This window comes from Leuciscus leuciscus (assembly GCF_965113295.1).
Source record: "Leuciscus leuciscus genome assembly, chromosome: 12".
NCBI lineage: Eukaryota > Metazoa > Chordata > Actinopteri > Cypriniformes > Leuciscidae > Leuciscus > Leuciscus leuciscus.
The window spans coordinates 24050617-24064955 of NC_138736.1; the positions used below are offsets into that span (position 1 = coordinate 24050617).

Consider the following 14339-nt stretch of genomic DNA (forward strand, 5'->3'; position numbering starts at 1 on the left):
GAGTGTTTCAGTTGTGTGTGTGTGAGCGTAATATTTTCAGTTGTATGTATGAGAGCATTTCAGTTGTGTGTGTGAGCGTAATATTTTCAGTTGTATGCATGAGAGCGTTTCAGTTGTGTTTGTAAAAGCATTTCACTTGTATGTGTGTGAGCATTTCATTATATTATGTGAATGAATTTGGTTTCATATGTGTATGTGAGAGGAAAAGTACATGTATATGCATGGTAATTCTGAATAATGTCCCTAGGGGCACCTCATATTGTTGCACTGCATTGCACGGACGATCAAACGCTGTGCATTTGTGCATTGAATTGCATTGAAGAATAACAAACACATGCAAACACATGCAAACACATGCAAACACATGCGCTTCTTGCATTGCATTGCATTGCACACCAGATCTAACTCATTCCCGTGTTCATATTAAAGGGATGATAACATGTGTGTTGTTGCACTGCATTGCACAGACGATCTAACGTTGTGCATTTTTGCATTGCATTGCATTGAAGAATAACAAGCACATGCAATCACATGCGCTTCTTGAATTGCATTGCATTGCACACCAGAACTAATGGCGCTTTTCCACTGCATGGTACGGTACGGCTCGGTTTGGTACGGCACGCTTTGGCGCTTTTCCACTGCATGGTACGGTACGGCTCGGTTCAGTACGGCTCACTTATGGCGCATTTCCACTGCATGGTACGGTACGGTACGGCTCGCTTCGGCTCGCTTTAAATGGTACCAGCTCTGTTGAGGTTCCAAGCGTACCGTACCGTACACTAAAATGTGACGTGAAAACACTGCAGATCACTGATTGGTCGGCCAGAATCGTCACTACCAGCGTCATTGCATTTGCGACACGAGACACTAAACACTAGACGCTAGATTTAAATAGCCAGTAGACAACAGTCAACGCTGTAGCACCTGTTTGTAAAGTATCTACTTGAAAAAAGAAGTAAAACAATTTTTAAAAAGAAATGGCTGAATCGTGGTCAGTGGACGAGGTGCAGACGTTCCTCTCCTTGGTTGGCGAGGAGCGGATCCAGCGAGAGCTGGATGGGGCGACACGGAATGAAAAAGTGTTCCAAGAAGTAGCTCAGCTCTTAGCCGCACACGGCTACCACCGGACCTACAAACAGTGTAGGGACAAATTAAAAAAACTTAAAAGTGACTACAGAACGATAAAGGATCACAACGGCCGGAGTGGTACAAACAGAAGAACGTGGAAGTGGTTTGACCAAATGGACGTGATCTACGGAAGTCGACCTGCGAGCAATGGGAGAGAGGGTGCCCTGGACTCGGCCACCTTGTTGTTGGACAACACAATCGAGGATGGTACGTTGTGTTATGTTAATGTTTCAAGTTTGAAAGTTTCACTTTATTGACCATCTATATAGTAAAGCTTTATTTAGTTTTTTACATCTATGCCTATTTAATTATTATTTAAATGTTCTGGATTTGTTATTGTTGCTAGTTTGATTTGTGTTGCAGTTTTTTTGTGCATTACAAACATTGTACAAACTTTTAGTTTCAGATGCACTGTCTACGATTGACTCGTTAGCACTTTCTCCGTGCAGTGATGCCTCAACGGTGATAGCAGCGTCGCCACCAGCACGACCGTCTACACCAGCAACCTCCAGCAGGACACCAGAGCGTTTGGTACCAGGTATGAAATATGACTAAACACTTACTGTTACAAATCATATATTTTTACTAAGCTTACCCAATCCTTTTCTTATGTCGATTTGAATGCCTGCACTAAAATTGGATATATCATGAAATCCTGTTGCTCACCATAAATACATTATTGCTAGCTACTGTAACTTTTGTGATTAGTTCACAAATGTGATAAATTCACATTTATAATTTTTCTTTCTTTGTGTCCAGGCAAGAGGAAACGGAGCATGCACCATCAGGAGCATCTTGCTGTTTTAAGAGAGATGCAGGTGGCTGATATTCAACAGCAGGAACTGAACCGGGCACAGAGGGAGCTCCATTTGCAGATGGCAATCGATGAGGCCCGGCAAGCGAGGGAGCAGGAAGCGGCCTTAAGGACGGAGGAAAATGCACAAACTGCTGCATTCAATCAAGCCTTCCTCAACGTCATGGGGATGCTTGTACAGGCGATGAGTGGCCGACAAGAACAGAACTCTCTGCCCGACTAAAACCTCCCAAGTCCATACTTCACGGAAAATTTTTATTTATTTATTTTTACTTGTTTTTCTGTGAATAATTTTTATACTACATATGTTTGTGCACAACGTTTAAAGTTTGCTTAGTGTACATATTTTACTTTTAAATTTGTTTATATATATGTCTTATTTATTTTTTTATATATATATTTTTTGCACTACATACATTTGCACAACATTTAAAGTTTGCTTGGTGTACATTTTTTTTATTTGTGTTTATATATATATATATATATATATGTCTTTATATTTTCTTTATTTATATACATTTTTTGCAGTACATACATTTGCACTTTGTTTAAAGTTTGATCTCTTTACATTTTTCTTCAATAAAATTTACTTGTCAGACGTGATTTACTTGTACTTTCCTTTTTGATGCTTTAATATTTCATGAGCATGTAATATAGCTAATTATACATGTAAGTGATAAATAATGATACAAACCTGTTGTAAAACCCCTTACCAGACAGCTCCAATTTTGGCAAGTGGGGCATACATAATAAAATAAAAAGGTTGCTGTGACTTATGAGCAGCGAACTTTTATTTTGGGTGTCATGAATGCCCCACTTGAATAGAGTCTATTCTGAATAGAGACATAACCAACATATATTAAGAAAGCCAAGTCTACAAGTAAGAGTTTACAGTTCAAGACTCAGAATTAATCAGACTGTTATTAATATTGAGATATATTAGCTCATAAATAAAATAAAAAAATATTAAATGTATACAAATATTATGTGAATGTACTGGGATAACAACCACAACTAGTGTAGCCACAAGTGGGTTCATGCTCCATTTTAAATCTGAAGATATCTTTGATACTATACATGAATAATCCACCTATTATTTTAAGTCTTGTTAGAAAACAAAAATATATATATATATATTTGGGACCTTCACCTTATGTGAATTCTTTTAACAAATTAAAGTATGTATAGAATAGGTCTTGCAGCAGGTGGATTAGAGCAGCAGGTATCATCAAGCTACATGTCACAATTTAAAAGATTAATAGTACACTTTTACTTAAAACTCACTTTAAACCACCATTGAGTATATGTATCATATTCCGCTCGTGGTTTAAAATAGTGTTTTGACATAAAATGAATAGAAATGTTATTCTGTATGACAAAATATAACAAAAACATGTGATAATTATTTCTCCAAATATGCACGCAATTGGATAAGAGCCCTGATGGATGCTGTATATTGCATGTAAATGAACACAAATAAACCTGAGAAAACATGATTGACTGCATTATGAGTGATGATTACTATTCAAAATATCAAATGTTACAGATTAATAATTTTGCACTCCTGGAATAAATTAAGAATTTAATGTCACTGCAAAGCAGATTTATCATAAACAGTGGTCAAATATCAAAGCTGGGGTCTTAAATATTTATAATGATGCTATTTATTATTAATATTATATTTATTTATAATAAATCGGTTAATAAATATGCAAGGGAAACTTCTTCAAATACTGCACACACGTTTATTGACAACACACTTTACAGAACAGACATAGTCAACTATTCAAGTAACGCATCAGAGCCTCACGGACATCCCTGCCCTCCTCCTCTACAGGCTGTGCCAGTCCCAGCACAGGCTCTGCTGCTGAAGGTGGATCCCATGCACTCTCATAGGCCTCTCCATGACTCTCACAAAGGTTATGTAGAGCACAGCATGTCAGCACCATAGATTTCACAAGGTCAACCGCACAGTCATTTCTTTTCATAAGGCAACGCCATCTTCCTTTTAATCTACCAAAAGCATTTTCAACCACTACACGTGCTCTGGAGATTTTCACGTTGTAGACCCGCTGTTCCGCTGTTAGCCGTCCAGTGTCAATGAATGGTTTTAAGAGCCAGTTCTGTAAGGGATAGGCAGAGTCTCCAAGGATGTAGTAGCCAACATTCACCCCAGCAATGTTTTTGGTGCTAGCTGGTATGTGGTTTCCACGGCTTGCCAACTCCCACAGTGTGGACAGTCTCAAAACCCGAGAATCATGTAGGCTTCCAGGCAGTCCTGTGAAAACATTCCAGAAAAGTCCCTTTCCATCCACAACACCTTGAAGAATGATGGAGTGCCAGCCTTTACGGTTGAAATAGTCACAGTGATAGTCCTGTGGTGCTATTATTGGTATATGTGATCCATCAATAGCACCAATACACTGTGGGAGTCCCCATCTGTTCTCAACGTAGGCAGCCATTTCTTTAAACCTCTCCTGATCTGGAAAACAAATTTGTTCTGGTACCAACAACGTCTCTGCTGCAGCACAGAACTCCTGAACACACCGACACGCAGTTGAAATGCTTGCTCCAAAAAGATGTCCAACACTTCTGTACTCAGAGCCGGTTGCAAGCTTCCACAGTGCAATAGCTACTCTCTTCTTTAGAGGTACACACACGCGGAAGTTTGTGTCCCGTCTCTCCATCGCAGGACGCAGTTTGTTGCACAAGTGGATAAACGTTTCTTCCGACATTCTAAAGTTCTCCAACCACTGCGTGTTTGTAAAACCAGGAACAATGACATCCCACCACTCAGAAGCTCTGTTAAATGTCCAAACAGATGGTCTGTGGCGGCGACTTTGCGAAATATGATACATCTGAAATACACAGATTACACATTTTAATACATAAAATTGGCAGCTAAATTCATTATATGCTTTGTGACGATATAGCGATTGAGACCCTAAACAAGATTAGCTTACCCTCGTGCGCCGTCGGGCAAACCGAGTGATGTCGTCATCTTCGCTTCGTTGTAAGAGTCTTTTGTTTTTTTTAGCAGTAATTTGTTTTGCTGCCATCAGCCTCATTTTAAACACATTTCTCCGTCTTGCAGTTAAAAACATCCACATGCCGAGAATCAAGAACACCATCCCCTCGACAGGCTCCATTCCTGTGTTGTGCTTTTGAAATGTGGCGCGTTTACGATGATGTCATGGCAGTAGAGGCGGCAACTATAACGATCAGTCCCACCCACTTTAAAGCGGTACTAACTGCAGTGGAAAAGCAACCGAGCTAAAGCGAACCGAGCCGTGCCGTACCGAGCCAAGTCGTACCACGCAGTGGAAAAGCGAAGCGAGCCGAACCGTTCCGCGCCGAGTCGAACCGTACCGAGCCGAACCGAGCCGTACCATGCAGTGGAAAAGCGCCATAAGTCATTCCCGTGTTCATTTTCAAGGGATTAGATGATAACAGGTGTTGTTGCACTGCATTGTGCATTTGTGCCTTACATTGCATTGAAGAATAACAAACACATGCAAACACATGTGCTTCTTGAATTGCATTGCATTGCATTTCACACCAGAACTAACTCATTCCCGTGTTCATATTAAAGGGATTAGAATCTATGATAACATGTGTGTTGTTGCACTGCATTGCACGGATGATCTAACGTTGTGCATTTGTGCATTGCATTTGCATTGAAGAAAAGCAAACACATGCAAACACATGCAAACTCATGCAAACACATGCGCTTATTGCATTGCATTGCACACCAGATCTAACTCATTCCCGTGTTCATAGTAAAGGGATTAGATGATAACGTGTGTTGTTGCACTGCATTGCACGGACGATCTAACGTTGTGCATTTGTGCATTGCATTGCATTGAAGAATAACAAACACATGTAAACACATGCAAACATTTGCTAGGGTGTTGTGGGTGGTTACTAGGATGTTTTGGGTGGTTGCTAGGTGGTTGCTATGGTATTTTGGGTGGTTACTAGAATGTTCTGGGTGGTTGCTAGGGTGTTCTGGGTGGTTGCTATGGTGTTGCTAGGGTATTTTGGGCGGTTGCTATGCTATTCTGGGTGGTTGCTAGGCAGTTGCTAAGGTATTCTGGGTGGTTGCTAGGTGGTAGCTAGGGTGTTCTGGGTGGTTGCTATGCGTTTGCCAGGGTGTTCTGGGTGGCTGCTATGGTGTTGCTAGGCAGTTACTAAGGTATTTTGGGTGGTTGCTAGGGTGTTGCTAAGCGGTTGCTAGGGTATTATGGTTGGTTGCTAGGCGGTTGCTAGGGTGTTCTGGGTGGTTGCTAGGCTAAGTGGTTGCTAGGGTATTTTGGGTGGTTGCTAGGCGGTTGCTAGGATATTTTGAGTGGTTGCTAGGGTATTTTGGGTGGTTGCTAGGGTGTTGCTAGGTGGTTGCTAAGGTATTTTGGGTGGTTGCTATGGTGTTCTGGGTGGTTGCTAGGGTATTCTGGGTGGTTGCTAAGTGGTTGCTAGGATATTTTGGGTGGTTGCTAGGGTCTTCTGGTTGGATGCAAGACGGTTGCAAGGTTATTTTGGGTGGTTGCTAGGTGGTTGCTAGGATATTTTGAGTGGTTGCTAGGGTATTTTGGGTGGTTGCTAGGGTGTTCCGGGTGGTTACTAGGATGTTTTGGGTGGTTGTTAGGCGGTTGCTAGGATGTTATGGGTGGTTGCTAGGTGGTTGCTAGGGTATTTTGGGTGGTTACTAGAGTGTTCTGGGTGGTTGCTAGGTGGTTGCTAGAGTGTACTGGGTGGTTGCTATGGTTTTGCTAGGGAATTTTGGGCGGTTGCAAAGGTGTTTTGGGTGGTTGCCAGGCCGTTGCTAGGGTGTTCTGGGTGGTTGCTATGGTTTTGCTAGGGAATTTTGGGCGGTTGCAAAGGTGTTTTGGGTGGTTGCCAGGCCGTTGCTAGGGTGTTCTGGGTGGTTGCTATGGTGTTGCTAGGCAGTTGCTAAGGTATTCTGGGTGGTTGCTAGGTGGTAGCTAGGGTGTTCTGGGTTGTTGCTATGCGGTTGCCAGGGTGTTCTGGGGGATTGCTATGGTGTTGCTAGGCAGTTACTAAGGTATTTTGGGTGGTTGCTAGGGTGTTGCTAGGTGGTTGCTAGGGTGTTCTGGGTGGCTGCTATGGGATTGCTTGGCGGTTACTAAGGTATTTTGGGTGGTTGCTAGGGTGTTCAAGGTGGTTGCTATGGTGTTGCTAGGCGGTTGCTAAATTATTCTGGGTGGTTGCTAGGGTGTTGCTAGGCGGTTGCCAAGGTATTCTGGGTGGTTGCTATGCTGTTGCTAGGTGTTTGCTAGGGTGTTCTGGGTGGTTGCAATGGTGTTGCTAGGCGGTTGCTAGGGTGTTCTGGGTGGTTGCTATGGTGTTGTTAGGTGGTTGCTAAGGTATTCTGGGTGGTTGCTAGGGTGTTCTGGGTGGTTGCTAGGCTGTTTTGTGTGGTTGCTAGGGTATTCTGGGTGGTTGCTATGGTGTTGTTAGGTGGTTGCTAACTTATTCTGGGTGGTTGCTAGGCGGTTGCTAGGGTGTTCTGGGTGGTTGCTATGGTGTTGCTAGGTGGTTGCTAAGGTATTCTGGGTGGTTGCTAGGTGGTTGCTAGGGTGTCCTGGGTGGTTGCTAGGATGTTATGGGTGGTTGCTAGGCTGTTTTGGGCAGTTGCTAGGGTGTTTTGGGTGGTTGCCAGGTGTTTGCTAGGGTGTTCTGGGTGGTTGCTATGGTGTTCTGGGTGGTTGCTATGGTGTTGCTAGGCGGTTGCTAATGTACTCTGGGTGGTTGCAAGGTGGTTGCTAGGGTCTTTTGGGTGGTTGCTAGGTGGTTGCTTGGGTGTTCTGGGTGGTTGCTAGGCGGTTGCTATGGTGTTGCTAAGCGATGACTAAGGTATTTTGGGTGGTTGCTAGGGTGTTTCTATGCGGTTGCTAGGCTGTTCTGGGTGGTTGCTATGGTGTTGCTAGGTGGTTGCTAAGGTATTCTGGGTGGTTGCTAGGAGGTTGCTAGGATGTTATGGGTGGTCGTTTTGGTGTTGCTAGGGTATTCTGGGTTGTTTCTAGGCGGTTGCCTGGGTGTTCTGGGTGGTTGCTATGTTGTTGCTAGGCAGTTGCTAAGGTATTTTGGGTGGTTGCTAGGAGGTTGCTAGGGTGTTCTGGGTGGATGCTATGGTGTTGCTAGGCGGTTGCTAAGGTACTCTGGGTGGTTGCAAGGCGGTTGCTATGGTCTTTTGGGTGGTTGCTAGGGTCTTTTGGGTGGTTGCTAGGTGGTTGCTAGGGTGTTCTGGGTGGTTGCTAGGCGGTTGCTATGGTGTTGCTAAGCGAGAGCTAAGGTATTTTGGGTGGTTGCTAGGGTGTTTCTATGCGGTTGCTTGGCTGTTCTGGGTGGTTGCTATGGTGTTGCTAGGTGGTTGCTAAGGTATTCTGGGTTGTTTCTAGGCGGTTGCCTGGGTGTTCTGGGTGGTTGCTATGTTGTTGCTAGGCAGTTGCTAAGGTATTTTGGGTGGTTGTTAGGCGGTTGCTAGGGTGTTATGGGTGGTCGTTATGGTGTTGCTAGGCGGTTTCTAGGGTATTCTGGGTTGTTTCTAGGCGGTTGCCTGGGTGTTCTGGGTGGTTGCTATGTTGTTGCTAGGCAGTTGCTAAGGTATTTTGGGTGGTTGCTAGGCGGTTGCTAGGGTGTTGCTAGGAGGTTGCTAGGGTGTTCTGGGTGGATGCTATGGTGTTGCTAGGCGGTTGCTAAGGTACTCTGGGTGGTTGCAAGGCGGTTGCTATGGTCTTTTGGGTGGTTGCTAGGGTCTTTTGGGTGGTTGCTAGGTGGTTGCTAGGGTGTTCTGGGTGGATGCTAGGTGGTTGCTATGGTGTTGCTAAGCGAGAGCTAAGGTATTTTGGGTGGTTGCTAGGGTGTTTCTATGCGGTTGATAGGCTGTTCTGGGTGGTTGCTATGGTGTTACTAGGTGGTTGCTAAGGTATTCAGGGTGGTTGCTAGGCGGTTGCTATGGTGTTCTGGGTGGTTGCTAGAATATTTTCAGTGGTTGCTATGGTCTTTTGGGTGGTTGAGGCGGTTGCTAGGGTATTTTGGGTGGTTGCTAGTGTGTTCTGGGTGGTTGCTAGGATATTATGGGTGGTTGCCAGGGTCTTTTGGTTTGTTGCTAGGTGGTTGCTAGGGTGTTCTGGGTGGTTGCTAGGCGGTTGCCTGGGTTTTGCTATGTTGTTGCTAGGCAGTTGCTAAGGTATTTTGGGTGGTTGCTAGGTGGTTGCTAGGGTGTTGCTAGGAGGTTGCTAGGGTGTTCTGGGTGGTTGCTATGGTGTTGCTAGGCGGAGGCTAAGGTATTTTGGGTGGTTGCTAGGCGGTTGCTAGGGTGTTGCTAGGTGGTTGCTAAGATATTTTGGGCGGTTGCTAGGGTTTTGTTAGCGGTTGCTAAGGTATTTTGGGTGGTTGCTAGGGTGTTGCTAGGTGGTTGCTAGGGTATTCTGGGTGGTTGCTATTGTGTTGCTAGGCGGTTGCTAAGGTATTCTGAGTGGTTGCAAGGCGGTTGCTAGGGTATTTTGGGTGGTTGCTAGGGTCTTTTGGGTGGTTTCTAGGCGGTTGCTAGGCGGTTGCTAAGGTATTCTGGGTGGTTGCTAGGCGGTTGCTAAGATATTTTGGGTGGTTGCTATGGTCTTTTGAGTGGTTGATAGATCTATCTATCTACTTCAAACTATTTTAAACTTCAAATACTTTAAACTTCAAACTAAATTAAACTTTAAACTAATTTAAACTTTTTAAACGTCAAACTTATATAAACTTTAAGATAATTTAAACTTCAAACTACTAAATTTACTTCATTTTAACTTATAAACTGTAACGCATATAAACTCTGTGTAAGTGTTATCGAGTTAGTGTATGTGTGTGTGTGTATATGTATGTAAGTTAATGTGTGTGTGTGTGTGTGTGTGTGTGTGTGTGTGTGTGTGTAACCGCCTAGAACACAATAGCAACCACTGAGAACAACCTAGCAACTGCCTAACAACCACCCAGAACACCCTAGCAACCACCCAAAATACCTTAGAACACCCTAGCAACCACTCAGAACACCCTAGCAACCACCCAAAAGACCCTGGCAACCACCAAAAATATTCTAGCAACCGCCTAGCAACCACCCAAAACACCCTAGCAACCGCCTAGAAACCACCCAAAAAACCTTAGCAACGACTCAAAATATCCTAGCAACTGCCTAGCAACCACCCAGAACACCCTAGCAACCACCCAAAACAGCCTAGCAACACCATAGCAACCACCCAAAATACCTTAGCAACCGCCTAGCAACACCCTAGCAACCACCCAAAATACCTTAGAACACCATAGCAACACCACAGCAGACACTCAGAACACCCTAGCAACCACCCAAAATACCTTAGAAAACCCTAGTAACTCGATATTAACCAGTCAGAACACCCTAGCAACCACCCAAAATACATCAGAACACCCTAGCAACTGCCTAGCAACCACCTAAAAGACCTTAGCAACCGCCTAGTAACACCCTAGCAACCACCCAAAATACCTTAGAACACCATAGCAACCAGTCAGAACACCCTTGCAACCACCCAAAATACCTCAGAACACCCTAGCAACTGCCTAACAACCACCCAGAACACCCTGGCAACCACCTAGCAACCACCCAAAAGACCCTGGCAACCACCCAAAATACCCTAGCAACCGTCTCAACCACCCAAAAGACCATAGCAACCACTGAAAATATTCTAGCAACCACCCAGAACACCATAGCAACCGCCTAGCAACCGCCCAGAATACCTTAGCAACCACCTAGCAACACCAAAGCAACCACCCAGAACAGCCTAGCAACCGCATAGAAACACCCTAGCAACCACCCAAAATACCTTAGCTCTCGCTTAGCAACACCATAGCAACCGCCTAGCAACCACCCAGAACACCCTAGCAACCACCCAAAAGACCCTAGCAACCACCCAAAAGACCCTAGCAACCGCCTTGCAACCACCCAGAGTACCTTAGCAACCGCCTAGCAACACCATAGCATCCACCCAGAACACCCTAGCAACCTCCTTAGCCGCCGCCTAGCAACACCATAGCAACCACCCAGAACACTATAGCAACCGCCTAGCAACACCATAGCAACCACCCAGAACACCCTATCAACCATCTAGCAACACCCTAGCAACCACCCAAAACACCCTAGTAACCATCCATAACACCATAGCCAACCACCCAGAAGACCCTAGCAACCACCCAAAATACCCTAGCAACCGCCTAGCAACCACCCAGAACACCCTGGTAATCAACCAAAACATCCTACCAACCGCCCAGAACACCCTAACAACCACCCAAAATACCCTAGCAACCGCCTAGCAACCACCCAAAAGACCATAGCAACCACTGAAAATATCCTAGCAACACCATAGCAACCGCCTAGCAACCACCCAGAATACCTTAGCAACCGCCTAGCAACACCATAGCAACCACCTAGAAACACCCTAGCAACCACCCAAAATACCTTAGCAACCGCTTAGCAACACCCTAGCAACCACCTAGCAACCACCCAAAAGACCCTAGCAACCGCCTAGCAACACCATAGCAACCACCCAGGACACCCTAGCAACCGCCTAGCAACACCATAGCAACCACCCAGAACACCCTATCAACCATCTAGCAACACCCTAGCAACCACCCAAAACACCCTAGTAACCATCCATAACACCATAGCCAACCACCCAGAAGACCCCAGCAACCACCCAAAATACCCTAGCAACCGCCTAGCAACCACCCAGAACACCCTAGTAATCAACCATAACATCCTTGCAACCACCCAGAACACCCTAACAACCACCCAAAATACCATAGCAACCGCCTAGCAACCACCCAGAATACCTTAGCAACCGCCTAGCAACACCATAGGTTTTGTACTTTTTGCATTGCATTGCACACCAGAACTAACTCATTCCCATGTTAATTAAAGACATAGAGAGATTTCTCTTTAATGAACATGGCAATGAGTTATTTCTGGTGTGCAATGCAATGCAATGCGAAAAGTGCATAAGCTATAATATTGCACAACGTTAACAACACACATATCTCTTTAATGAACATGGGAAGGATTTAGTTCTGGTGTGCAATGCAATGCAATGTGAAAAGTGCATATGTTATTCTTCAGTGCACAACGTTAGATCGTTAATGCAATGCAATGCAATGCAATACAGTGCAAAGCAAAACAATGCCATGCAATGCAATGCAATGCAGTGCAATGCAATGCAATGCAACCACACGTTATGTCTTTAATCAACATGGGAATGAGTTAGTTCTGGTGTGCATTGCAATGCAAAGTGAAAAGTGCATATGTTATTCTTCAGTGCACAACGTTAGATCGTTAATGCAATGAATGTAATGCAGTGCAAAGCAAAACAAGGCAATGCAATGCAATGCAACCACACGTTATGTCTTTAATCAACATGAGAATGAGTTAGTTCTGGTGTGCAATGCAATGCAATGCAAAAAGTGCATAACGTATGTTAGTGCAATGCAATGCAATGCAACAACACACGTTATCTCTTTATTGAACATGGGAATGACAGTTCTGGTGTGCAATGCAATGCAAAAAGTGCATAACCTATATGTTATTCTTCAGTGCACAACGGTTAGATCGTTTGTGCAATGCAATGCAACAACACACATATCTCTTTAATGAACATGGGAAGGATTTAGTTCTGGTGTGCAATGCAATGTGAAAAGTGCATATGTTATTCTTCAGTGCACAAAGTTAGATCGTTAATGCAATGCATTGCAATGCAATGCAATGCAATGCAATGCAATGCAATGCAATGCAATGCAATGCAATGCAATGCAATGCAATGCAATGCAGTGCAAAGCAAAGCAATTCAATTCAATGCATTGCAATGCAATGCAATGCAATGCAATGCAGTGCAGTGCAAAGCAAAGCAATTCAATGCAATGCAACCACACGTTATGTCTTTAATCAACATGGGAATTAGTTATTTTCGGTGTGCAATGCAATGCGAAAAGTGCATAAGCTATAATATTGCACAACGTTAACAACACACATATCTCTTTAATGAACATGGGAAGGATTTAGTTCTGGTGTGCAATGCAATGTGAAAAGTGCATATGTTATTCTTCAGTGCACAAAGTTAGATCGTTAATGCAATGCAATGCAATGCAATGCAATGCAGTGCAAAGCAAAGCAAATCAATGCAATGCAATGCAATGCAATGCAATGCAATGCAATGCAATGCAATGCAATGCAATGCAATGCAATGCAATGAAATGCAACCACACGTTATGTCTTTAATCAACATGGGAATGAGTTATTTTCGGTGTGCAATGCAATGCGAAAAGTGCATAAGCTATAATATTGCACAACGTTAACAACACACATATCTCTTTAATGAACATGGGAAGGATTTAGTTCTGGTGTGCAATGCAATGCAATGTGAAAAGTGCATATGTTATTCTTCAGTGCACTACGTTAACTCGTTAATGCAATGCAATGCAATGCAATGCAGTGCAAAGCAAAACAATGCAATGCAATGCAATGCAATGCAATGCAATGCAATGCAATGCAATGCAATGCAATGCAATGCAACCACACGTTATGTCTTTAATCAACATGGGAATGAGTTAGTTCTGGTGTGCAATGCAATGCAATGTGAAAAGTGCATATGTTATTCTTCAGTGCACAACGTTAGATCGTTAATGCAATTAAATGCAATGCAATGCAGTGCAAAGCAAAGCAAAACAATGCAATGCAATGCAATGCAATGCAATGCAATGCAATGCAATGCAACCACACGTTATCTCTTTAATGAACATGGGAATGACAGTTCTGGTGTGCAATGCAATGCAAAAAGTGCATAACCTATATGTGCACACATTCAGTGCACAACGGTTAGATCGTTTGTGCAATGCAATGCAATGCAAAGCAATGCAATGCAATGCAATGCAATGCAATGCAAAGCAATGCAATGCAATGCAATGCAATGCAATGCAATGCAACCACACGTTATGTCTTTAATCAACATAGGAATGAGTTAGTTCTGGTGTGCAATGCAATGCAATGCAAAAATGCATAACCTATGTTTAGTGCAATGCAATGCAATGCAACAACACACGTTATCTCTTTAATGAACATGGGAATGACAGTTCTGGTTTGCAAAGCAATGCAAAAAGTGCATAACAAACGATCTAACCGTTGTGCACTGAAGAATAACATATATGTTATTTTTCAGTGCACAACGGTTAGATCGTTTGTGCAATGCAATGCAACAACACACATATCTCTTTAATGAACATGGGAAGGATTTAGTTCTGGTGTGCAATGCAATGCAATGTGAAAAGTGCATATGTTATTCTTCAGTGCACAACGTTAGATCGTTAATGCAATGCAATG

General features: G+C 43.6%; 2 protein-coding genes across 3 annotated transcripts; one reads left to right on the plus strand and one right to left on the minus strand.

Moving 5' to 3' along the window:
- The first annotated feature begins 572 nt into the window (after window positions 1-572).
- Window positions 573-2390, plus strand: LOC309510393 (uncharacterized protein). 2 transcript variants are annotated; one of them, XM_082185139.1, is made up of 3 exons: window positions 573-1335; window positions 1535-1666; window positions 1888-2390. In XM_082185139.1, exons 1-3 carry the CDS (start codon window positions 978-980, stop codon window positions 2163-2165), a joined length of 768 nt encoding a protein of 255 aa, XP_082041265.1. In that variant the 5' UTR covers window positions 573-977; the 3' UTR covers window positions 2166-2390. The 2 variants fall into 2 exon arrangements, with proteins under 2 accessions (XP_082041265.1, XP_082041264.1); XM_082185138.1 differs by having other exon boundaries at window positions 1529-1666; window positions 1888-2389.
- Window positions 2391-3720: 1330 nt separating this feature from the next.
- Window positions 3721-4677, minus strand: LOC309510731 (uncharacterized protein; the record flags this gene model as incomplete). The annotated part of the gene is made up of 1 exon (XM_082185599.1): window positions 3721-4677. One exon carries the CDS (start codon window positions 4675-4677, stop codon window positions 3721-3723), a length of 957 nt encoding a protein of 318 aa, XP_082041725.1.
- Window positions 4678-14339: the final 9662 nt, after the last annotated feature.